A 26839-nucleotide genomic window follows, 5' to 3' on the forward strand; every position below is an offset into this window, starting at 1 on the left:
AAATTAAATATATGAGGCCACTGTATGACCATGGGCAAGTCACTTAACCCTGATTGCCTCACCAAAAAGTAAAAAAAAAAAAAAGTATGAAGCCAAATTTGAACTCAGGTCTTCCTGAATCCAGGTTCAGTGCTCTATACACTCTACCACCTAGCTGCCTCAAAAAAGAAAGGCAAAAATACAGAAACAGTCCCTGCTGTCAAGGAGCTTACATACAAATGGAAGAGACAACATGTAAATAATTAGTTACATTCATGTCTTAGAGAGGGATAGTGACAACATTGGCTGGTATATATGGGAGGCATAAGGAATAAAATCTATTTTACCTTAGCAACACAAATCAGTACTTCGAAGGTAGATAAAATGGATTAAACATTGTATGTTGCAGTGAGCCTGAAAACATTTGAGCTGATGAGGTATTTCCTACAATTGATTGAAATTTCACCTGAACAGAAATAAACAAGAGTAATTCAAATCCAGGCTTATACCCTTCACCAACAGGCCACAGGAAATCTGCCTCTGGGGGTGTTAAAGGCCTCATAAAGTTGGGGAGCTTTAGTTGACTGATGCTATCAGATCAGACCTCTCTGCCAAGAAGAATTCATTCATACATTGTAGTGAAAAAGAAAAAAGAACTTTACAAAAATGGAGAATGACATTCTAGAAAATGAACATGACAATCGCCCATGTAAACATTCACGTTTTGTTTTGTTTTTCCCAAAATGTCAGTGATCAGTTTACCAAGGAGGAAGTTGGTTAATCACTGGATCCATATAAAGAAAAGCTTACCTCAAAGCAGAACTTCATTGAGGATGTATCTAGTTTTCCAGTTTTTTGCTTTTTATCAAATGGCCAGACAGATGTGCATTTAGTAATCAAACAGTTGTGCCTTTTTCCTTAGGGTACAGGACTAGGGTTGGACATGGATTCTAATTAGCCCCACCCTACCCTACCCCATACAAACCTTGCCTTACATAGCACCATTACTTCCAAAGTACGTTTATGTCAATGCTGTTTTTTATCTTTGCCAAAACCAAAACAAATAAACAAACAAACAAAAAAAAAAAGACCCCAAACCCTAAGGTCCAGAGAGGCAAATGATTTGCCTGAAGGTAGATGGTGGTTGGGATAAAATTACAATCCTAGGTATTCTGATTTTTAGTGTAAGCATCTTCAACTAAACTAGGTTACCTCTATGGGCCTTTCTCTATTTACATTTGCTTCCCCCTAAAAAACAAACAAACAAAAAACATTCTGGGAACATGCAAACGATATTATAAAAGGTAAGGCACTTTTTTGGATAAGAGATACAAAGAATCACCAAGTGATGCTAGATCCCTTCTCGAAATCTGAACAACTGTATAAAGTAAAAAAAAATTTTTTTTACTTTCACAATATCTTTTTTTATAAATTAAAAAAATTTTTAACTGCCAAAGCAAGGAATTTCTTTATCATTGGCTATTGAAATAGTATGCATTTCATGCTCAAGTGCACCAACATAGTTTGTTTTCTTTTGCCAAAATGTTGGTAAAATCCATGAAGAAGAACTTGTCTATTGAAACCATGTTTGATTTCCAACTGACAGTGCAGTTGCCTCTTCCTGCCCTGCCCCCCCCACCTCCATGATCTTAAAATTTTTTTTAACTAATTTTTTTAAATTATGAAGCATTTTTTCCCTCCCTCACACTCCACTTGGGGAAGAAAAGAAAAAAAAGGAAACAAAAAGAAATACAAAACTCTTAAAATAAATAAATGTAGTTGAGCAAAACAAGTTCTCATATTGGCCACATCTAAAAATGTGTGCCTCATTCTTCATATTGTGTCCATTACCTCCCAGTCAGGAGGTAAGCAGCATTCTTCATTATCTATCCACTGGAATCATGGTTGATCAACCCTTTGATGGGGAAGTAGTTGTCTCTTGCTACTGAAGACTCACCAAACGGTAGTTATAGACACAAAGACTATTAAGCAGTCACGTCACAGAGGACCGCTACTACATTGCAAAAAAAGTTAATTAAGGTGATTGTCATTAGGAAAGTTACTTTCTGTTCTCTAGACTTAGATCCTAATATGAATTTCACTCAATCAGAACAAGATTGCCCAATGTTTTTAATGACTTGGGCCCACGCCTGCATGTTAATAAGATGGAATGAGCTAGGGATGAATGTAAACTCTTGCATTTAGAGCATTATATGGGGGAGGCCTGATTAGAGAACAGGGGGTCTGAAAAATATCTGGATTCTAACTTCAATATATGGCAGCCAAAAATAATAGAAGTAATGTTATCTGTATGTCTGGGACCCCACAGAAAAGCATAAGCTTTTCCTGACAACCCCCAAAACACTTTGACCATGACTTTAACCATGGAAGGATATTCAACTATGTTTCCCAGTAAAAGGATTTCTAAATCATGGATTGCAAATTCAATCCTCTCTCTTGCAAATTCGAAAGCAAGCCCAGCCTGAGTCTAGGAAGGCAGTAGGGGTGGCCATCTGCTCATGCACATAGATCAAGAGCATATCTCAAAGTCTTCATGTTGCTGATAGAAACAAGAACAGTGTTTACCTAGAAATACTGAAGAGGCAGGCAATTGAAATCGAAATCGTAAGGAATTCAGACAACTGATTAGAAGAATACAGATGACCCTCTGCTGGCATTAGGAGGAGTGCACTCTGTTGCACTGCCCATGTGCGGTTCTGGATTATAGTCCCAGGGCAAGGAGGGGCAGGGACCCCTCTCATAGTTCCAGAGTGGAAAAGAGTGTTTATGTTCACTCACAGACCAGAGCACAGGCCAGGAAAGCAGTGATCACACCTCTCCTTAGATCATACCATCTTGGAAGAACTGAAAACTTACAGACCCCCAAAACTAGCTCTGAAAACAGTAGCAGGAAAAAGCCTAAAGCTGGGGGTGTCTCCAACCCCAGTTAAGCAGAACCCAACTTTAATATGAAGTTAAAAGTCAAGAAGTGGGATGGAAAATGAGCAAACAACAACAAAAAAGAATCTCACCCTAAGAAGATTTTATGGTGACAGGGAAGATTAAAATACAAATTCAGAAGAACACAACAATGTCAAAACAGATATATCCAAAGCCTTGAAGGGAAATGTGAATTGGTCTCAGACCCAAAAAGAATTCCTGGAATATTGAACTTTTTGAAAAAGGGATTTTAAAAATCAAATAAAAGAGGAAGAGGAAAAATAGAGGAAAGAAGTGATAGCAATGAAATAAAATCATGAAAAATGAGTCAGCAACTTGGTAAAAGACACACACACACACACACACACACACACACACACACAAAACCCTGAAGAAAACACCTTAAAAAACACACACTTTAAAAAAACACATACCTTAAAAAACAAAACATGTCACATCATAAAAGCAGCACAATTCCAATAAAGAGAAGAAGGCCTTAAAATGAAGAATTGGACAAATGGAGAAAGATGTACAAAAATCCACTGAAGAAAAGAATTGGCCAAATGGAAAAGGAGGTACTAAAGCTCACTGAAGGAAATTATTCCCTAAAAATTAGAATTGGGCAAATGGAAGCTAATGACTCAATGAGACATCAAGAAGCAATAAAAACAAAATCAGAAGAATGGGGGAGATGAAGAAAATGTGAAATATTTCATTGCAAAAAAAAACCTGACCCAGAAAATAAATCCAAAAGAGATAATTTAAAAATTATTGGACTACCTGAAAGTCATGATAAAAAAAAAAGCCTCAACATAATCTTTCAAGAAATTATCAAGAAAAATTGTCCTAATATTCTAGAACCAGAGAATAAAAAAGAATTGTTCAAATTCAGCCTCAGACACATAATACTTTCTAGCTGTGTGACTCTGGGCAAGTCACTTAACCCCAATTGCCTCACTAACAAAATAAAATAAAATAAAATAAAATAAAATAAAATAAAATAAAATAAAATAAAATAAAATTGAAGGAATCCACCAATCACCTCCTGAAAGATCTCCCAAGAAAAGAAAACTGCCAGGAATATTATAGCCAAATCCCAAAGCTTCCTGGTCAAGGAAAAAATATTGCAAGCATCCAGAAAGAAACAATTCAAATATTGTGGAGTCACACAAGATTTAGCAGCTTCCACCTTACAGAAAAGGAAGACTTGGAATATAATTTTCTGGAAGGCAAAAGAACCAGCATTAAAACCAAGAATCACCTACCCAGCAAAATGAAGTATAATTCTCTAGGGGAAAAATTGATATTTAATGAAATAGAGGACTTTCAAGCATTCCTGATGAAAAGACCAGAGCTGAACAGAAAATTTGACTTTCAAATACAAGACTCAAAAGAAGCATAAAAAGGTAAACAGACAAGAGAAATCCTAAGTGATTAAACTAAGTCCAAACTGCTTACATTCCTACATGGGAAGATGATACCCATAACTCCTAAGAACTTTTTCATTATTAGGACAGTTGGGAGTGTACATAGACAGAGGACACAGGTATGACTATGATAAGATGATGTTTAAAAAAAATAAAATGAAAGTGAGAAAGAGGAATGCACTGGGAGAAGGGAGAAAGGAGAGATAGAATGGGATAAATTATCTCACATAAAAGAGGTGCAAAAGAGCTTTTACAGTGGAGGGGAAATTGGGAGGAACAGGCAACCCTTGAACCTTATTCTCATCGGAATTGGCTCGAAGAGGGAATAATATACACTCAGTTGGGCATAAAAATCTCTCTTACCTTACATGGATATAGGAAGGGAGTAAGATGAGAAGGGGGGAGCCTGATAGAAGGGAGAATAGATTGGGGGAGGCAGTGGTCAGAAGCAAAACACTTTTGAAGAGAGACAGAGTGAAAGGAGAGAGACAGAAGGACAAAAGGGAGAAAAAGCAGGATGGAGAGAAATACATAGTTAGTTATCATAACCCTAAATGTGAATGGAATGAACTTGCCTATAAAATGAAAATGGATAGCATTGTGGATTAAAAAACAGAATTCCATAACATGTTGTTTACAAGAAACACACTTGAAGCTGAGAGACACACAGAGTTAAAATAAGAGACTGGAGCAGAATTTATTATGCTTCAGTTAAATTAAAAAAACAGGGGTAGCAATCATTATCTCAGACAAAACAAAAGCAAAAACAAATACAATTAAAAGAGATAAGCAGTGAAACTACATTTGATAAAAGCTACCATAGACAATAAAATTATATTAGTGGGGGACCTCAAGTTTCCCTAATAAGAACTAGATAAATTTAAACAAAAAAATAAATAAGAAAGAAATTAAGAAGACGAACAGAATTTTAGAAAAGTTTGATATACTAGATCTCTAGAGAAAACTGAATGGGAATAGAAATGAACATCCCTTTTGCTCAACAGTACATGGCCCCTTCATAAAAACTGACCATGTGTTAGGGCAAACTACCAAAATATTTTATAGGGGTAGGAAAAAAATAATAAAATTCACCAGAAAGAACAGACGGAGAATATCAAGTGAATTAATGAAAAAAACAAGCTAAGGAATGTGGCCTAGTTGTACCAGATCTCAAATTGTATTACAAAGCATCAATCATCAAAATGATCTGGTACTAGACAGGACCCAGGAATATCATAGCCAAAATCCAGAGATTCCATATCAAAGAAAAAATATTGCAAGCAACCATAAAGGACTGGAAGTCAAGAATAGTTCAAACACCTTAGTAGGGTACAGAATTTCTTTTCTTTTATGAATGTCAGGAATTGTTTTGCTTAGCAATGTATATTTGGAGAGGAAAAGTGCTTTTTTTTCCCCAAAAAAACCCAAGCAGTATGGAATACAGAGGAACAGTTTCATTCACATACAGTCACCTTTGGTGTTTTATATGTAGTTGAAAATGCTTGCTTTTGACATTTGTTAAATATATAATAATTTTTAAAAATAAGATTATCAGATGACAGTGTACAATGGATTGGAGACAGGGAAGAGAATGAAGGAAGAGAAATTAGAAAGGAGGTTATTGTCCAGGAGAGAGATGATGAGGGACTCAGCTAGGATAGGAGTAATGAAAATAGAAATGAAGAAATGAATTCACTTCAGATCAATCAGTAAGCATTTATTAGGGATGAAAGATGAAACTATATACAAAACAAGAGAGATAAGGGATGGACTTTGACTACCAAGTTTCAGCAATGAGAGTGGTTTGTCCACATGCCACTTGTAATTTGCTAGAGCAAAGCATATAACTGAATATTTATCAGATCAAATTATTTTTCAAGCTGAAGCATATTAGCAGCCTGCCATTTAGAATTTTTTTTTTTTTAGGCAATTGGGGTTAAGTGACTTGCCTAGGGTCACACAGCTACTAAGTGTCAAGTGTTTGGTCTGAGGCCGGATTTGAACTCAGGTCCTCCTGACTTCAGGGCCAGTGCTGTATCTACTGTGCCACCAAGCTGCCTCAGAAATTTTTTTAAAAATCCAGAAATGTAATGTTCTTTGTTGGAAGGCACAAAGCACCTTTGATCTCCTTCTCCCTCGCCCTACCTCCCTCCTTTATCTTTCTCTCCTCTCCTCTCTTTTCTCTTCCCTCAACCTCATCAATTCCCATGTGCTCAATTACATTTCTTAAACACTTAAAAATTTAATAATCCTTCACAAGGGCTCCAAACTATTATAGCCAATGGAGCTGGAGAGTTTTCTCACCCCTAAATGCTGTTTTCAAGTCATTTTTCAGTTATGTCCAACTCTTTATCACCCCATTTGGGGTTTTCTTGGCAAAGGTACTAAAGTGCTTTGCCACTTCCTTCTCCAGATCATTTTACAGAGGAGGAACTGAGGCAACACACAAAATGGAAATGGATAACATTGTAGATTAAAAAACAGAATTCTACAACATGTTGTTTACAAGAAACACACTTGAAGCTGAGAGACACACAGAGTTAAGTGGGTTAAGTGACTTGCCCAGGGTCACACAGCTAGTAAGTATCTGAGGCTGGATTTGAACTCATGAAGAGGAGTCTTCCTGACACCAGGTCCAGAGTTGTACCCACTGTGCCACCTAGCTGTCTTTTCACCCCTAAATAAAATTATACAAATTCAACAAACAACATTTTACAAAGTCATCATAGGTTACACCCTCTCTTGGTACTTTGTTTTTGTTTTGTTTTTGGGATTTTTTGCTTGTTTGTTTTTGTGAGGCAATTGAGGTTAAGTGACTTGACCAGAATCATACAGCTGGTCAGGTCCTCCTGACTCCAGGGCCGGTGCTCTGCTCCACCTAGCTGCCCCAAACTTTCACCTATTTCTTTTTTTTTCTTTTTGGTGAGGCAATCAGGGTTAAGAGACTTGCCTAATGTCACACGGTTAGTAAGTGTCAAGTGTCTGAGGCCATATTTGAACTCAGGTCCTCCCGACTTCAAGGCCAGAGCTCTATCCACTGCGCCACCTAGCTGACTCCTGTCTTGGTATTTTAAAGTGCCTTCTTCAATCCCAAATAATTTGGAAAGAACAAAAGTAAAATAAAACAACAACAAAAACAGATAAATAAAAAGAAAGGGGGAAAAGAAACTTTCCCCCTCAAAGAAACAAAATTAGTCTCAGATTAGTTTCTATGATGCAAGGGTTTTGTTTTGTTTTGTTTTGTTTCCCAGTAGTACTGAGGACCTGGCATCAAATGGAAGTCATTCCTTCACTATTAAGTAGAAAACCAAATCATTCTAGATAAAATTTCTCCAGGGAAGCCCTATGAAATACTGGGCATATTAAATGGAGATCTGGATGCACGTTCCTCCTAAGGGTCCCTATAAGCATACCAAATGATCAAAAATCCCTTCAGTAGATCCCTGCAGTACACAGGGGATGCCAAATGAAAGTCTGTACTCATATCCACACTAAGATAAGTAGACCACCTCAAATTAGATAAATCATTAGGTAACCTGATTTTTTTTAAAAAATAAGAAACTGAAATTATCAGTATTAAAAATGAAAAGGGTAAATTCACAACCAATGAAGAAGTAAAATTATCACTTCACTGACTTACATGGCAATAACACTGACAATTCAAATGAAATGGATGAACAGTCACAAAAATATAAAATGACTAGATTAGCAGAACAAGAAATAGAGAACTTATGGGGCAGCTAGGTGGTGCCTAGATAGAGCACTGGCCCTGGAGTCAGGAGGACCTGAGTTCAAATCCAGCCTCAGACCAAACACTTGACACTTACTGTGTGACCTTGGGCAGGTCACTTAATCCCAATTGCCTAAAAAAAAAAGAGAACTTAAATAACCCAATTTTAGAAAAAAATAAGTTGAACAAGCTATATTTGAACTCTCAAAAGAAAAAAAAAACCAGGACCAGGTGAATTTATAATCAAATTCTACCGAACACTTAAAAAGCAATTAAATTTAATATAAACTAAATAGGAGAAGATGGGTTCCTACAAAATTTCTTCTACGATCCAAACATGACCTTGATACCTAAATCAGACAAAATCAAAACAGAAAAAGAAAACTACAGATCAATATCCCTAATGAATATGATGAACAATTTTAAATAAAATTTTAGCAAGGAGACTACAGCAATACATCAAAAGATTATATATTATGACTAGGCTAGGAATGTGGGGCTGTTTAGATATTAAGAAAACTATAAACATAATTGACCATATTAATAACAAGAGCAACAAAATCAAGAGATAAAAAATAAGCTTTTGACAAGATATAATAATGATTCCTGTTAAAAATTCTAAAAAGCATAGGAATAAATTGCTTTTTCCTTAACATGGTAAATAGTACGTATCTAAAATCAAGAACTAGCATTATCTACAATTGGAATCATAAGATTGGGGTAAAGCAAGGATGTCCATTATCACAATTACTTTTTAAATTTTAATATTGATTATTTATTTTTAATATTCTTTTTTTTAAAAATTGAGTTCCAAATGCTCTTCCTCCCTCTGATCCCTCCCCCATCCACTGAGAAGGCAAGCAATATGATATCAATTATACTTGTGAAATCATGCAAAACAGGTTTCTATATTAGCCATATCACAAAAAAAGGGAAAAATAAAGTGAAAAAACTATAATTCAACTTGTACTCAGAGTTCATCAGTTCTTTCTCTGGAGGTAGAAAGCATTTTTCGTCATAAGTCCTTTGGAATTGTCTTGATCACTGTATTGAGCAGAATAGCTAAGTCTTTCATAGTTGATCATTATTACAATATTGCTGCCACTGTGTACAATGATCTTTCAGTTCTGCTCCAATTTGCTTCAGTTCGTATAGGTCTTCCCATGTTTTTCTGAAACCATCCTCCTCATCATTTCTTTTAGCACAACAATATCCCATAACAATCATATACCGCAACTTATTCAGCCATTTCCCAACTGATGGGCATCCCTTCAATTTCTAATTCTTTGCCACAAAACAAAGATTTGCTATAAATGTTTTTATACATACAGGTCCTTTTCCTTTTCCTTTGACCTTTTTGGGATACAGACCTACTACTGTATTGCTGAATCAAAGGATATGCACAGTTTTATAGTCCACTGGGCATAATTCCAAATTATTCTCCAGAATGGTTGGATTGCTTACAACTCCAACAGTTCATTGGCATATCAATTTTCTACTCAGCTCTGGTCTTTTCATCAGGAATGCTTGAAAGTTCTTTATTTCATTAAGTATTCATTTTTTCCCCTGAAGGATTATAATATGTTTTGCCGGGTAGGTGACTGTTGGTTTTCATCCTAGTTTCTTTGCCTTCCAGAATATTATATTCCAAGTGCTCTGTTTCTTTAACATGGGAAGTTGCTAAATCTTGTGTGACTCCACAATATTTGAATTGTTTCTTTCTGGATGCTTGCAATATTTTCTGGGAGCTCTGGAATTTGACTACAGTATTCCTGGCAGTTTTCATTTTGGGATTTCTTTCAGGAGGTGATCAGTGGACTCTTAATTTCTATATTTCCCTCTGGATCTAAGATACTGGGGCAATTTTCTTTTATAATATATTGAAATATGATGTCTAGGCTCTTTTCTTGATCATGGCTTTCAGATAGTCCAATAATTCTTAAATTATCTCTTTATGATTTACTTTCCAGGTCAGTTACTTTTCCAATGAGGTATTGCATGTTTCCTTCCACTTCTTCATTCTTTTAACTTTGTTGTATTGTTTCTTGATGTCTTATGGAGTCATCAGTTTCCATTTGCCCAATTCTAATTTTTAAGGAATTATTTTCATCAGTGAGCTTTTGTACTTCTTTTTTCTATTTGGACAATTTTTTTAAAGGAATTCTTTTCTTCAATGAATTTTTGTATCTCCTTTTCCATTTGGCCTATTCTACTTTTTAAGAATTCTTTTCTTCAGTGAATTTTTGTGCCTCTTTTACCATTAGACCAATTCTGTTTTTCAAAGTGTTATTTTCTCAGGATATTTCTGTATCTCTTTTACCAGACTTTTCTCTTTTCATAATTTTCCTGCATCACTCTCTCATTTCTTTCCCCCAAATTTCCTCTTCCACGCATCTCTTTAACTCCTCCAGGAATTCTAGTTTGGTTTGTGTCCAATTAGCATTTTTCTTTGAGGCTTTGGTTGTAGGGGTTTTCATATTATTGTCTTCTTTGGAATTTATGGCTTGGTTTTCCCTGCCTGGTGAGCTTTTATACCTCTTTTTCCACTTGGCAAATTCTACTTTTTAATGAGTTCTTCTCTTCAGTGAATTTTTGTACATGTTTTTCCATTGGTCAATTCTGCCTTCTAAGGAGTTCTGCTCTTCAGTGGATTTTTGTTCCTCTTTTACTATTTGGCTTATTTCATTTTTGTGCATTTTCTTCAATATTTTTTTTTTGTGCCTCCTTTACCAAACTATTGACTTTTTTTTCATGATTTTCTTGCATCACTCTATTTCTTTTTTCATTTTTACTCTACTTCTCTTATTTGATTTTTAAAATCCTTTTTGAGCTCTTCCAGGAATTGTTTTTGGATCTGAAACAATTCACATTTCTCTGAGGCTTTGGATAGAGCAGTTTTGACTTTGTTGTCTTCTGAGTTTATATTTTGATCTTCCCTGTCACCATAGTATCCCCCTATGGTCAGATTCTTTTTTGTTGTTGTTTGCTCATTTTCACAGACTATTTCTTGACTTTTAACTTTATGTTTAAGTTGGGGTCTGCTGCCAGGGAGGAGATAGCACGGTCCTAAGTTTCAGTTTTTTTGTGCTGCCATCTTCAGAGGTAGTTCTGGGAGGTCTGTAAGTTTTCAGTTCTTCCAAGGTGGTATAATCCAAGGAGAAGTGTGGTCACTTGACCTGTGCTCTCTCTGTGAGCAACCACAAGCACTCTTCTCTACCCTGGAACTGTGACCAGGGCCTCTATACCCCTGTGGCTGCAAGTTTTAGTGTGTTAGTACTCTTCACCCTTGCCCTGGGACTGCGACCTGGAACTGCATATGAACAATGCAACAGAGTCTTGCAAAGGACCAGCAAAGGGCTCCCTGTAATCTCCTTCTGACCAGTTGTCCAATCCCATTATAGTCTGTGGTCTTAGAGTGCCAGAATCTGGCTGCCACTGATTCAGTTGCCTTTGATAATTCAGTTATCCTCAAGGCCTGTTGCTGGCTTGCTGGGGTGTGGCCTGCACTGGCATGGCCTGCACTGAACTGTGCTCCACTCTCACCCCATCCTTTTATTGGTTCTGCCACTCTAAAATTCATTTTGAGGCACTATTTTAAATTTGTTTGGAGGGAAATTTGAAAGAGTTCAAGCAAGTCCCTGCCTTTATTTCATCATCTTGGCTCCACCATCTAACATTTATGTAATGACAAAAATCTTCAAAAGACTTGGGAACTCTGATCAACACAATGACCAACCACAATTCCAGAGGACTCAATGAAACATGTTACTCACCTCATGATAGGTAATGTACTCAAAAGTTCAGACTGAGACATATTTTGTTGGACCTGGCCAATTTGGGAATTTGCTTTACTAGACTATACCTGTTTGTAACAGGGATTTTGTTTTTCTTGCTTTATCAATGTAGGGGTTAGATAATGGGAGAGAAAATAAGATATACCCAAGCTCCAAAGTTAAAAACCTTTTATGACACTGCTGAATAGATATTCACACTCACCTCAGCACTGCACCAGGAAACTCACATTATTATGGAAGATCAGTAACATCCAGATCTCCTGGATCCTCATCAAATTACTTTTCTACTCTACTTTCAAGGTGCTCCTGTTGACTGTCTTCTTCCCTAAGGAGCATGCTGTTACAGAAATCTTTTCTAGGTGGCCAGCATCCAACTCTGGGACTTAGGAATTTTCAACTCTGGATTAGCTATGAGGTAATTGCTAAGACTGGAAATGCTAATTTCTCAGTATACTTAGTTGTTGGCCTGTACTCTGAAAAGTAAACAGAATGGCAGAAGGCAACCAGTACTGCAAGGTCTAAGGTTTTCCAGTCTCAGTCTCAGGTTTATAAGATAATATATCCCAATAAAATGTACTTCTGCTTTATGTCACCATCACTACTGGGGGAGAGGAGACAATCCTTTTCTCTACCTTCAGCCCTTTGTTGGAAGTCCAAAGTAGAAAGAGCTTATGGAGATGTGTCCAAAAAAAGGAGGGAGGTAGAGCTATTTGCATACCTCCAAAGAGAGGTTCCTCTGACCAGAGTCCATCCTGCTCTCAGTCAGCTACCATCTTCAACGCAGCACCAGTCATTGGGAACCAGTGAGGAGTTCACTGCATCCTCCCAGGAAAGTGCTAGCTAAGTGTATGTCTAGCTCCATGGTTGGCAGCCCTTTCTTGCAAAGGGTTATCCTCTGTCCTATTAAAATGAGTAGGGCCCTCATCAAATTGAACAAGGATTTTCCTAATTCTTTCTATTATAATTAGAACCCAGATATACAAAGTATTTCATTTATGTATATTTCATTTAGTTTTTCATGTATGTCACCCTCCCCCCCAACTACAGAACATATAAACTCCTTGAGGTCAGGTTATGTCACATTTTTATCTTTGTAGCCCCAGTGACTAGCACAATGTTGGGCACATATTAAACTCTTAATACTTGCTGGCTGATTATCAGAGCTCTCAATTTTTCTTCTGGCAAATGCCATCAGTGTATAAATTGGAGTAGCATGCTTTCTTGTAGGCTTTTTCAATCTAATATATCCTACTGAGACATAAATGTAAATCACTTTGCAAACCTTGAAGTACCATTTAAATGTTAGTCATTATTACTGTTATTGATAGAATACAACATACAAATAAGTTTTTAAATTCTAGGAAACAGTGTATAGCTATTAAAGAAATTAAGACAATGCTACAAGACTTAAGCATCAATGTCCATCATAGTCCAGGGATTCTCAGACTGCTTATATCATCATGAATTAGTAGTAAGTTTTTATGTAATTTCAATGTATTTGAGATATTCCTGTCTTAGGAATTTGAATACATCCCACCTTTAATTCCAGACCTCTTTTCCACTAAGCCAAGCCCTTTATTCATCCTCATGCTTGTCTTGAACATCATTACACAAAAATCATATTGTAGTATTTCTGACAAATGGTGATTGTTTTACCAATTATTTTGTTTGTTGATTAGTTTTACCAATTATTTTTCCATTAATACCATTCTTACAAAGAAGTTCCAAAGGGCACCAAGGTACCTGAATATATCAAATTTGGATTTTCCCTCTGAAAATGGGAATTTCTAGAATTTGTTTCTTCATTCTAGGGCCAATTCTTGCAGTCTTCCAAATCACCCCTGTTTTTATATATAAAGTGTTTTTCTTAGATTTTTTTAGATTTCTTAGATTTATAGATTTATGTCATCTGATGGCAAGTGAGATGCCTTGTTTAAAAGATCCTAATTCATTACAAAGAATGGAAGTTATTGTCCTGATCATGAACAGACTATTCTGTCTATAGAATTCAAGCCTATTACATTCAAGTTAGATTTATGGTGCCAGCTTAATCAGATGTTAAAAATAAAATAGCCAGAGCACACAAAGTATTCTATAATCTGCTAAAGCTCTTCAAAATTGCATCACAGCAGATTCAGATAATTATCTCTTCAACAAAAACAAGACAAGTCTTAACTCTGAGCCATTTTGTGCATAGATTGCATTATTTTCTTAGTCAACAAAGAATGCCTGTCACATTTCAATGTCAAGGACTACACATATGTACATACATATCTTTGTGTGAGAATGTATGTCAGTTTATGAGTTATGGAAGAAATTCTAGTCCACAAAAACAAGCTCTTGATAAGTGATTTCTCATTCATAGCAATTCATTCTCACATTCAAAACATCTATGTTAAATGACTTACTATTTGAAAGATGCTTATTGTCTACTGGTCACTAATACATTTTTCTAGCTTTCAAATTTCCCAGAACTTAGAAGGTCAACAAGACTATTTGATATTGCTGTATTCCTAGGTTTTAAGGAAAATCACAAATCTGGAAACTTTCCAAATACAGCATCTTGGCTAAATTTTCTGTTCAATTTTATTAAAAAGGATTTTTACCTAAAAATACTTTTATTTAAATCCAAGTACTTGCCTTGGTTTCTGGGAAAACCCTAAATCCTGAGCAATCTGAGAGGAAGTAGAAACAGGAAATTTGTTCACACATAATAGACAAATAATCATGACATTATTAAAAAGGTATTTTATTATAAATACATTTGAAATGTAGCAGGAAAATACATCTTGTGTTATCATTAAACTTTAAAAACAAAACAAAAAAGACTGCACCAAGACAATGATTACACTGTAGGTACTGTAAGCCCCATATCTGAAAGCATCTCATGAGGAATCAAAGTAGCTGAAATTAATCAATCAAAAAACTAAGCTTAAAAAAGCTCTACAGAGTAGCTTTAGGGTCAGGTCACTATTATGGAACATCAAAGTTGCTTTCACTTTTAAAAATAAATTCTTTTGGGTCTTGGAGCCTTTAAAATGAAGTACCAGTTAACCTCAGGGGTAAAACAAAATTATTTAGATGTTGTTTTGTTACAAGTAAAGCATGATTAGATACCTTCAAAACTAGTAAATGTTTTCCTTTTAGGAGACAGGAACTTACCACTTTTGCTTTCATACAATCACTCACAAAGCTATATTGTTCCTTTTCTACACACAACCCAATAAACCTGCTATGTAAAAAAGTAGCATGGATTGGGCTAAACAATTCTGGATAAGAATGATATTTTTGCATGGCATTGGTTTTTTAAGTTGCCATGTTTGATAACATAGTGGCTTGGGGATCAGAAGAATAATGAACACCTTATTATACAATCTACTACCTTCATAATTTTGACAAGAGGTATTTCAAGCACCCTATTTGCCTAGGATACTATAAATACTTAGGGATAATAGGTCTCCAAAAAACCAAGTCAGACGCTCAACACTAAAAGAAAATACAGTACAACTTCATAATCTGGATTTATTAGAAGCAAGTTGAGTATTGGACTTCACTTGCATATTTTCAAATCCAGCTAATCTAGGGAGACCCTTGCCATACACAGGAAAGAGGCTCTAAGGGTCAGACATACTGGAGAACACCTACAGCACAGATAAAATAATTTAACAATCATTCCATTTCCAATTTCCTATAAAAGTTCCTCATGCAAGACATTTTGTACAGCAAAGCAGTACAGATAAACTGTAAATCCACATTGGTGGGCCAAGATAAACAAAGCATTAAACATGTAAGAATTTCACACTGAAGATTACTAATCAGCTTGAGTGAGAAATCTTGCCCTTAAAGTTCTACATTGCTCACTTGTTTCCCTTTCCATAAGCCTTTTACCTTAAAACAAACAATCTTCTTAGTGCTTCAGCAACTCTGAAGTCAAACTAAAAACTTGAAGATGCACCTAACACCATCAAAATTTCACTGCAGGGTGAATGTTAGTAAAAACAACAACAAAATCTTAAAACAGGTAAGGCACCTCATTTGATTACATTACAGTTTCCCTCTCATCACACCTTAACTTATCCATGGTGTGTGGATGGCATGCTCCCCAAATTTGTGTATGTATGAAAACATTATTTAGTAATCAAAGTCAATACTAAACTATCTGCCACATTTTGTCGATTTTATGGATGACCCACATCTAGGATCACCTACCCCAATACTTGTTTGTGTGTGTCCAGGGAGTGCAAAATATTTTAATATTAGCCTGAGAAAAACATAAAAACTAAACTCTAAAATGTAATTTATCTAATTATCTGCTATTTGGGATAATCCTTTTGTATAGTGCCAAGTATATTTAGGAACTTAAAATGCTTTTCTGCTGATGCTTCTCCTCTATTACAAGATAAATCAGGATCTAATTGTATTTCAGCACCAGGCAAGAATATCTATACTGCACCTCTCCTTTTCCCTCCCCTGCCCCAGAAAAATGCACTGATAATAGTGTGCAATAAACCAGAGTCACCCTGAAATTCTAAGAGCTTACAAACTATTGTCTCTCTGAGAGCCAAGTGTACAGAGTGGCCCCACACCAGAAAGTATAATCAATCAGTTTAAAGGTCTCTGTGTCAATATTCTGTTCATAGTATGAGAGTTACAGAAAATCTGTGGTCCAATACCTTTGTCTTTTCTGAAAATGCAATGTGGAAAAAAAGATATTCAATATTCTCTTTATGTTTCATAATTTTCTCTTAAAGATAGATAGACTTATAAACAAGGGCTTAGTTTTTACTAGATATTCTGTTAACTTTTTCATGTGGTCTTTATTCTTGATTTTTCAGAAACAAGGGTAATAGGATTATTTTAGTCTGCCTTTTTTAAAATTTCTGATAGGAATGAAGGCATAATTTATTTTAAAAATCAATACATCTTGAGACAAGAATTTAAACTGGTCGGTTTTTTTCCTGCTCCCATTAGGTATTTCTGGATTAGATTAGTTGGCCAATGAGGTCTCTTTCAACTCTGAAATTCTGTGATTCCTGCCCAGTCAAATGCATAATGAAGAAACAGAAGAGATAATGGATCATACTTTATATAGGAGGTAGAAACTCTCAAGGAGTATTCCAAATACTTAACAAAAAATGTCACTTGGATGAATGAATGAACTCATAGATTGGGACTTACTGACTTTATGCCAGTTTTTGTACCAAAACAAACCCTGTTCAGAAAACTGTAAATAAAGATGGGTGTGATGATCTAACAACTTTAACATACCTGAAACTATTGAAATATGCATAGTTTTAGTTATCATAATTCTTTCATATATGACAGTGTCAACACCAGTTTACTTTTCTAAGTTCAGTGTCATTTCTGACAAAGAAAATTCTGTCACCCCAGCATGAATCTGCCTCTTTAAATTTCACGTTCAGATTAGTGTCAAAATGTTTAAATGTCACAATGGGTAAAAAACAAACGTTCAATTTGGCATTCTGATTAAGAAATTATGTGTGTCATTTTTTGAATGTTTTAAATAAGAGATAATATTGGTAAATTTCACCGAATTGAATGAGAGCCTCAGAATTGCATATGAAGCAGGGATGAAGGCAGCAAATGGAAGTTTAGCAGCATGCAGTAGAATCACAGCAAATGTGCATCTAATCTTGATTAAAGAAGAAATGGGAGAATTCTACTAAAAAGAGCATTTTTCTAAGTTAGCATTACTCTTCCTCTTTTCTCTTTAATGAAGACATTTGCTATGTCACTAGAGGTGAATCTACTGGTGATTTTTTAAAATAAGAATTGTGGCTAGTTCATTTTCATTACTCTTGGTTTCTAGAGATGGTTCATATCTAGATCATATAAGATAACAGAAAGTGAAAAACTAGACTTTGAAATTTTTCTTTAAGGTGCAGGAGGGAAATATATAATAAGATGGTAGTAGGTACAGAAGTTTTCTGTATATTAAAGGTCAACTTAGGAAGGACCAAATGTCCAAAAGAAGAGAACAAAATGTGTTCTAAGGATTAAAAGAGGAAACTGATAAGTGTACTGGATACCATTTTAAGGCAGAAAATTACATTCTTTGATTCATTAAAAATTTTACATTTTGTCTATTTTTTTCTGAGAGTCTCCTTTCTATCAACTCCAATATGAAACAATGTTATGTAATGGGTGTCTATCCTTTAAAGTACTATTTAGTAAGTTGTTTACTTAACAGTAATAAAAATACAAGAATTTACCCTGAAATTTTCTGTCCACTCCCTGACAAGCCTCCACTATAGAATACAAAAGAAAATTCACATAAGCCTACAATTTTGCTCCTGAGATACATAGAAAGTATTAAAATAGGAAGTCAACTTGGCTATAATAATTCAATATTAAGGCTGAGATACTAACTATACCCAAAGCTAGGAAATTCCAATAACTTTCTCAGCAAATCTAGCAGGGAAATGTTCCCATAAATAGGTCTTTGAGTTTATGATGTAATTGATTATGTGTATACAATAGGATTTTTTATTATTTTATTAAATCTGCAATTCTTTGAGAAAAGCAGTTCATGCTTACATTGAACCTGAATGTGTTCTAGATACTCTGATGCAAAAGCTGCACAAAGCACTTTGTTATACAAACACAAAAAGGGATAGAATAAAGTATATCTGTGAGGAAAAAAAATAAGGTCAAATAAGTTTAAATAGTTATGAACTATTTTATTAATTACCTCTCCCCCCAAAGAAAGTCTTCCTGCAACAATCTGAAAAAGGAAATGAAAAAAGCAAAGCCTTAAGAGATATTGAAAAAATATATATGTATACATATACATATATACATATATGCAAGAGTGACTGAATGAACTTCATACTTGCAAAAATACATGTTTAGATTAAGAAAAAAATTCTACATGAAAATTTTATTTCAACAAAACTAATTGTAAAAAAAGATATTTGAATTTTAAATTTTCATGTAGAAGTAAAATTAAAAAGTAAAATGAATAAAAATTCTTCTTGGCAAGAAATATTAGAAACTTCAGAATGCTACAAAGAGCAGAAGTACAAAGACGAATGAACAATTTACCTCATTTGAGAAAAATCTGCCCTAGAAAGACAACGAACTTGGTAGCACTTGGTACTATTGAAGGGCTATTATCGAGGATATTCCTGCCCTTAATTTAAGTCTAAGAGCTAAAAGACTGAACCTGATGATATTTATATCTCCAGATTTTATTTTATTCACAGGTATTTGTACTACTTCTCAAACACCAGAGAATCAATATTTAGAGAATACAGCCACACATCACCTCCAAAACTGTCTGGTGCTTTTTGTTTTTTTGCTTCTTAAAAACATTTGTTCAAATTTTTTAGGAGCTACTTTGTACTCAATAACAATATACTAAAGAGTGTGGTATGAAAGTGGGCATTAAATAGTGATGATAAAGGTTAAAGAGTAAGCTTGTTAAAGGTTAAAATAAACTTTCAGCGCAGATCCCTGAAAAAAAAAAAAAGAACTAGATGAAAACAGCATCCTTGGCTATGAAAACAAACTGAAAATCAAGTATCTGCTACTGAAAAACATTTGCACTGCTGGAATATTGTATTAAATGTGCTTTAGATACATACACACATATGTGTATATATATGTATATACACACATATATACATACATACTGCAAAATTTCTGAAATAGCACTTTGAATGGATCTGTCACCTCAACTTTTACAATAGCTTCTTTATCACAAGCTTTGATTATCAGTATATTTGCATAAGTTGGTAGGACATGCATGTGGTCTCTTCCAGGGAACTAGTTAAACTAAGTCACAAATAAACAAAAATTAGCAACTGATTCTTTTTAATGTTCAAGTATGGTAAACAGAATAAAGAGATTACTCCAAGAGCTGAAAACCCTGAAGTTACAGTGCTATCTTAGTATTACGGAAATGCATTTGAAATCTAACGCATTGTAGTCTTGCACATTTTATAAGGACATCATCACAGGCTAGAAAATTCACATTCACAAATAACTGCAGACCAGGAACATAAAAATTCCACATTTTAAAATTCTTATTATATTTTGGAAATGCTCATCATATTTGAAAAGGGCTGTTTTTATTCTTTTACTTTTGGTTACATTATTGTTCATAAGAAATAAATTATATGGCTATGTCTGCTCAGTTTGGCTCATAAATGGAAAATGTGTTGTACCTCATTGGCCTGCTATTCCAAATGTGATTTATACCAATCCTTCAAAATTGTGCAGGCCACTGAGTATGAGTTGGTTACCCATTATTTGTAAGGTGAAACTGTACTCACTGCTCACTTTTTCGGTAGCTTACTGACTTTCAACCAAAGGAACTCTCCAATTCTAAAAATAGGCAGAGATCACATAGACTTTTAGTTAAACTCAAGTCCACTCAAATGAGAGAAATCAAAGGAGAGAAATTATTTCGACCCTTGCTTCTTCCCAATTCAACTTCATAAATGTGTTTCTATAACAAAGGATTGTCAATTCAAAAACAGTCCTTGGATAAGCAAATGATTTTTGAATAGTTTGCCAAGTGGGCTGAGCTGACTTGCAATACTTCCCATTCTCATCTTCTTAGACAAAAAACATTAAAATTTAGGGCATCACTTTTAAAGGGTGGACAGGGTACAAGACCACAATTTCTAAAGGTTAAACTTTTCTTAGGATTTTGTCCAAAGTTCATTTAAAATATTTTATAGGCTGTGAAATACTTAAGATATCGATTTCAATTTTATCTTTAAGGATAAATCCATGGAGTGTTTATGAGTAACTAATTCACATGAAAACACAAGGATTATTTTCTGTCATAATGAAGATTTAGCCAAATTTGGATACAACTTTGGCAAACATTATACCTCTTCTTCAATGATGTTCCTCAAACAAAATAGTTAGCAAATATTTGAATTTCTATGTATAATGTCAAATTTTAATGTAAACATCAAATAATGTACCAAAAATTTCACTGGAGAAGAAAAAAAAAAACCAAAGTGGCATAACTCTTTATACCACTGGGAAGGGGAAAGGGGGAAGCCAAATTACAAACATTTATACAAGCAGAGTGGGGGGAAAGACCCACGTATTTTTCTAAGCTCACACAGTTTTTCTTTTTAAAATAATTATTAATTCTACTAAGCACCAATACCTAAAAATTATTTTCAGCTTCATGATTCATTTTTAAAAATCTATCAAATTAACATTAAAAACAAGCCTGAAATAGTAGCTTGTCCAAAAATAAAAGAGGGCATTAAGTACACCAATGCTTTTTTGCATATTTAAAAAACAGTGGTATACTCAATGTGTCTGCAAAGAATACTTTTAACTCTATCCTACAGTGGATGGAGATTACAATACCACATCATACAGAATCTAAAACTATAAAAGTCTTAGAATGCAGCATCCTTTCACAAAAAAACTGATAAAACTGAAAGTATTTAGAAGATGCTGCCCCTTTATTTAAAAAAATTAAAATGAATTTAAGCAAAAATAACATACATTTGTACATCAACTGGCCATTTCTGGTACAGAAACCCAGCATTGTATACTAATGTTATTGAATAAATGCAAATGCTACTTACAATTTTTTTTTTCTTTTTAAATACAATTTAGATAATTTTTTTCTTTTTTTATAGTTGCACAATTAACCTTTTAGCTGCTAGCTTAATGCAACATATATGTAACATTACACAAATTTAAAAATATTTGTTGTTCTACATAAAAGCTGTCAAAATTCTGACCCACATTGAAAATGCAAAATAATGGGATAAAGTTAAAAAATTAGTTTCAAGTCTAGCAGCAAAAGCATTAAGTCAAGATATATTTACTAATATAAACAAAGGAATAGTTGCAACTACAGGTGAAGCCCAACTATATTAATCCTATTGACACAAACAAAAAAGGAAACAGATTCTCTCTTTTAAAAAACTGATTATTTAAAATAGGAATAAAAGCCATTGCTACCTGATGAACTACCTAAGCTAAGTTCCTGAAACAGAGACAAAGGGTCACTCTTCTTTTTCGTCTGTTCAGGTGGAGGTTTGGGCTTTGGAGGTGCCCGTAGAGCACTTGCGTAGGACATAGTAGGTTTGTTCCCCCCAGAATTTGGCTGGCTGTTGCTATTTGATTCCACAATCTGCTTGTTGGGCATGAGGGGTGGGAACTGGCCTAAATGCTGCAACATGCTGTAGTTGAAGGAATTGGACAGCTGAAGGTTTTCAGATTTCAGATGATCCTCAGAGGATTTCAAGGGCTTTGATGGAGCTAAAATCAAAGAAGAAACAAAAGCTGATTTAATGGTAGGTCCTCAAGTTATAAACCATCTGATTATCTCAAGTATGTGACAATTAATTTTCACGTATTCTTGTACTTCTGTAGATAGAGACTTTTATTACATAATGTAAGACGCTGATAAAGACGGAAAAAACATAAATAGTGTTGAAGGGGCTATGCAAAAAACAGGCACATTAATATACTGTTGTTAGAGCTGTGAACTGGTCCAACTATGGAATTATGCTTAAAAAAAAAAAGTGAACAAAACATCCATATCCTTAGACTCAGAGATACCACTGCTAGGAGTATACCTAAAGAGCTCAAAGAAAAAAAACATCAAAATATGAATAGCAGCACTTTTTGTGGTAGCAAAGAACTAAAAAAAAAAAAAAAAAAACAAACCTAGATGCCCATCGAGTAAGGACATTTATATAATTCATATGATACTGAATTACATGTAATATTAAATTATTGTAATAATGTAATTCTGTAATATTCCTGGGTCACAAGAAACAAAGAATATAAGGAATTCAGAAAAGCATAGGAAGACATATACTGGTGTAAAACCAGGAAAACAACATATATCTATATCTACTGGATTTCATGAAGTTCAGAAACTCTTCATTCTCCAAGCATTCTCTCATCTATTTTAAAACCCACACCTCCTCATCAGCATACCCTGTCCCTGGGGTCCCTTCCTCTCTCTGATCAAAGAGGGTGGCATCTGGACATTGGAGAGGACATTAACCTCATCATTTCCTACCCAGCTGCCCTCCTGGGTCTCATGATCTCCAGAAACTCATCATTCTGCAAGATGAAATCAACCCTGAAATTCACAACTCCTTAGATCACTTCCCACCCCCTCTGTGCCCCAGTATTCCTCCCCCCATCAGCTTTTTTTTATATGTTATCTTTCCCCATTAGATATCTTTGTGTCCCCAATGTTTAGAACAGTGTTTGGTACATAGTAGGCACTTAATAAATGTTTATTGACTATACACAATGACTACAACATAATGGAAAGGACAAAACAAAAATGACTGTCATAGAATTGTAATGACTAAGTGGACATAGGAAAACATGTTTCCCTTCCTTTACAAAGTTATGGATGATGAGTGTGAAATGTTGCATATAAATTCTGACATGGATAATGTGCTGGCTGGTTTTGCTAAGTTGCACTTTTTTTTTTTCCTATTAAAATCTTTGTCATAAGGACAGCTTGTTGGATAGGCAGTTTTATCTCTGATGGTGGAAAGGGTATATCTGGAAATAAAGGCATTCCTAGGGCCTGACACATGATAAAAGCTTAATAAGTATGTAATGAATTGAACGCCAAAAACCACTACTAAACCATTCCAAAATTTCTAACAATCCTGAGGCTGACTAGTCTATCTTCTTCCCCATCACATTACCAACACATGCCCTCTAATTCCAATGAAGTCACTTTCCTTATAATATGAGTTGCAGGTGTGTTCATTCCTTGATTCCCTTGCTCATGTCTCATGCTGCTATACTCACCTGGGATACCTACAGCTCCCTCCTCCACCTATCCAAATTCTTTAAGTTCCATTTTCTCCATAACATAATAGAGGCAGCATAGCTTAGTGGATAGGGCACTGAATTTGGAACCAGGAAAACCTAATTCTAAATTCAACTCCTTCTTCAGACACTTACTTGCTATGTGACCCTGGGAAAATCACTTAAACTCTCTGGGCCTCTGTTTTCTCATCTAGAAAATATGGGGGTTGGACTTCATGGCCTCTTTTGTGAGCCACATTACTAATGGATCTAGGGAGGCATGAATTAACTCCTCACATTTCCACAATATCATCCAGGATTCTTGTGAACAAAGAAGCTATGTTGCAGATGTGAGGTAGTTTGATTTAATTTTACTCCCATGTGGACTGATCTAAGAACTAGCTATGGGCCCTTCAGACAAGAAAGCTCTAGCGGGGGGCTCTTGAGCCCCTGAACAACATCACTGCTCATTGTTTTTAACTTCCTTGCTGATGGCTTTCACATGTTTTAATCTTTCTATGTATTGTTTTTTAACTGCCTTGGGAATTGCTTTCACCTGAATATATATGAATAGTTTGGTTTTTTTTTAATGGATTGTTTGTTTGACCCTCAGGCTCTGAATGATCCATTCTACCAGACACAGAAACAAGATGGCGACAGACTTTAAGGTCCCTTCCGCCTCCAAATGGTCCTATAATCCTATGATTTAGCCTGAAAGGGGCACTTAAAATCATCCAGTCCAACCTCATCATTTTATAATGGAGGAAATCAAGGCTCAGAGCCTGAAGTCACAGAGATAGCATGTAGGAGAACAGTGAATTTATATCCTCTGACTTTATATATACTTTTTTATATACTTTTATATACAGTATTCTTTCTAAATACCACAATATTTCTTGCCTGATTACTCCAACCCTTATTGCTCCCCACTCCACAGAATTCTTTGTTGGTGAGTCAGAAAGAGGTAGGAGAGTTATATTCTGTACCAACTAATTTATACCCTCTTATTACTCACTGCTCTTTCATAGATGTTAGTTTTCTCAACTAGACTGTCAGTTCTTTAAAGAGGAGGGAAAACCTACACTACTGAGCATGTTATGTGTTCAATATATACTTGAATGGCTGGTTGGGGAAATGGTTATCAATTAGCTCATTAAATATTTGTTATTCAGAATTCAAACTATTATTTTGAAAGAAGAGGATAGAATCACTCTTCTAATAAATACTGCTTGCTAACTTAATAATACTGTTTAATATTCAGATATTTAATATTCAGATATTCAAGTGGATCTGTGATCTCATCAATTCAGGTGTCTCTTCTAAATATGCAAATCACAATCTATTCATGCCTGCTCATCTTGTGCAATGAATGTTCATGTCTTCCTAAGAGTTCACCACCAAGAGTCCACCTAATATGCTCTAGAAAGACTTTAATTTAGAAAGGCCAACATCATCTATTGCATCCTGGGCTGTCAGCAGTAAAGAAGACTGCTGATTACTTGATTTGCCACTGGATTTTGATGACTATGGAAGAGTGAGGCTAAGGACTTTGCACAGCTCTGCCTCACTTAAATCCAATTCACACACAAATCAAGACATCACCCTCATGACGTCATTAGTCCTCATCAAGAACAAAGGACAAGGGCAAGCTAGGTGGCGCAGTGGATAGAGCTGGAGCCTTGGAGTCAGGAGGACCTATGTTCAAATCCGGCTTCAGACACTTGACACTTACTAGCTGTGTGACCCTGGGCAAGTCACTTAACCCCCACTGCCTAGCCAAAAAAAAAAAAAAGAAACTTGGGGGAAAAAAAGAGAACAAAGGATAAACAGAACAGAACAGGCCTTCCTCACTTTGTCCCAACATCAAGAAGGTACTAGTGAAGAATTTTGGTTGTATACTTGTTATCCCTCACTTTTGTCAAATGACTAGTCCTTCTTCTTCTCCTATAATAAAATTCTCTGAAGAAGTCTTTTACTCCTCTACTTCTTTGGAATTTCTTGTAGGTTTTATGTTGCAGCCTGCTCACAACTGTCATATGGTTTACATTGTCCAGTGCAGGGTACTCATTCTTAGTTTTTCAGAGACAGTAGTATTCCATGTTTCAATTTCTTTTGTTCATGAGCAAAATTTTTCAGTAAAAGAGCTTGGCAATTTCATGAAATCAATATAAACCACTATTCTCCTGCAGCCATCATCCTGGGAAGCAACCCTTATATAAGCCTGTAAGCTGCTCCTACAGGTGCCATAACCACATCTATAGAAGATGCAGAAAAGAAAGTTCTTGTCACCAAAGTCCTTGGCACTATCAAATGGTTAACCTTCAGAAACCAATGTTACTTTATCAGTGGAAATGACATTAAAGAACAGGCATTACCATCTGTTTTGCTGCTACCCTCTAAGGACCAAGGGACCTTTCCATCTGACTTGCAGGTAAACCCTTCCATCAATATTGTCTTTCCTCGTTAGAATGTGAGCTCCTTGAGGGCAGGGGCTGTCCTACTTTTCTATTTGCATCCCCAGTACTTAGTAAAGTGCTTTGCAAATATTAAACACTTAGTAAGTGCTTCATTCATTCATTCCTCTTTCTCTTCACCTCTGGGCTAAACTCTGTCCATCTGCACTGTCTGTCCTAGACATATTATTGGATTGGATGTTGAAATTTAGCTAATAGGCATTCTTCACCCACTTGGTCTTTCTTGTGTGGTTATGACAGGTACAAACTCTTTTAAGTGTTTACAGATCTCTCCTAGAAGGCTCTGCAAAATTCTTGAGGTTAATGCAATAAGCACAATGTTATATGCAAATGGAAGCATCTGTAGGACCTAGCTATCCACAAGGAACCCTTCCTTCACCTGGACTCTTCACTAGATCTCCTCTATCACAAAGGTAAATACTATGGATGAGAGCACTCACCTCCCTCTTTTTATGTCTCACTCAATACTGATTATCACTGAACATGATTATTTCTGTTCTTATATCTTCCAAGTAATCTTGAATAATTTGATGTATAGATGAGTAAAATTTGTTGTAAAAGAGCCTGCTCTACCAAATCAAATGTCTTTTCATAATCAACAAACAATAATCACAATGAGAAAAAAATTAAGAAAATAATAATCACAATGAGAATTTATATTCTTTCCATTTTGTTGTAAAATGGTAAAGATGCAGTCCACTA

At 35.2% G+C, this 26839-nt stretch overlaps 1 protein-coding gene across 2 annotated transcripts in view; it reads right to left on the bottom strand.

The window, feature by feature from the left end:
* Positions 1 to 19432: 19432 nt before the first annotated feature.
* Positions 19433 to 26839, bottom strand: part of HELZ (helicase with zinc finger) — a 274664-nt gene continuing 267257 nt past the window's right edge. For both annotated transcript variants that reach the window (XM_027872722.1, XM_027872721.1), the window contains exon 31: positions 19433 to 22136. In XM_027872722.1, the coding sequence (XP_027728523.1) occupies positions 21805 to 22136 (332 nt within the window). In that variant the 3' untranslated portion in view covers positions 19433 to 21804. The remainder of the gene's footprint in view (positions 22137 to 26839) is intronic.

This window comes from Vombatus ursinus, unplaced genomic scaffold, assembly GCF_900497805.2.
Source record: "Vombatus ursinus unplaced genomic scaffold, bare-nosed wombat genome assembly UNPS02014801.1, whole genome shotgun sequence".
In the NCBI taxonomy this organism is placed as follows: domain Eukaryota; kingdom Metazoa; phylum Chordata; class Mammalia; order Diprotodontia; family Vombatidae; genus Vombatus; species Vombatus ursinus.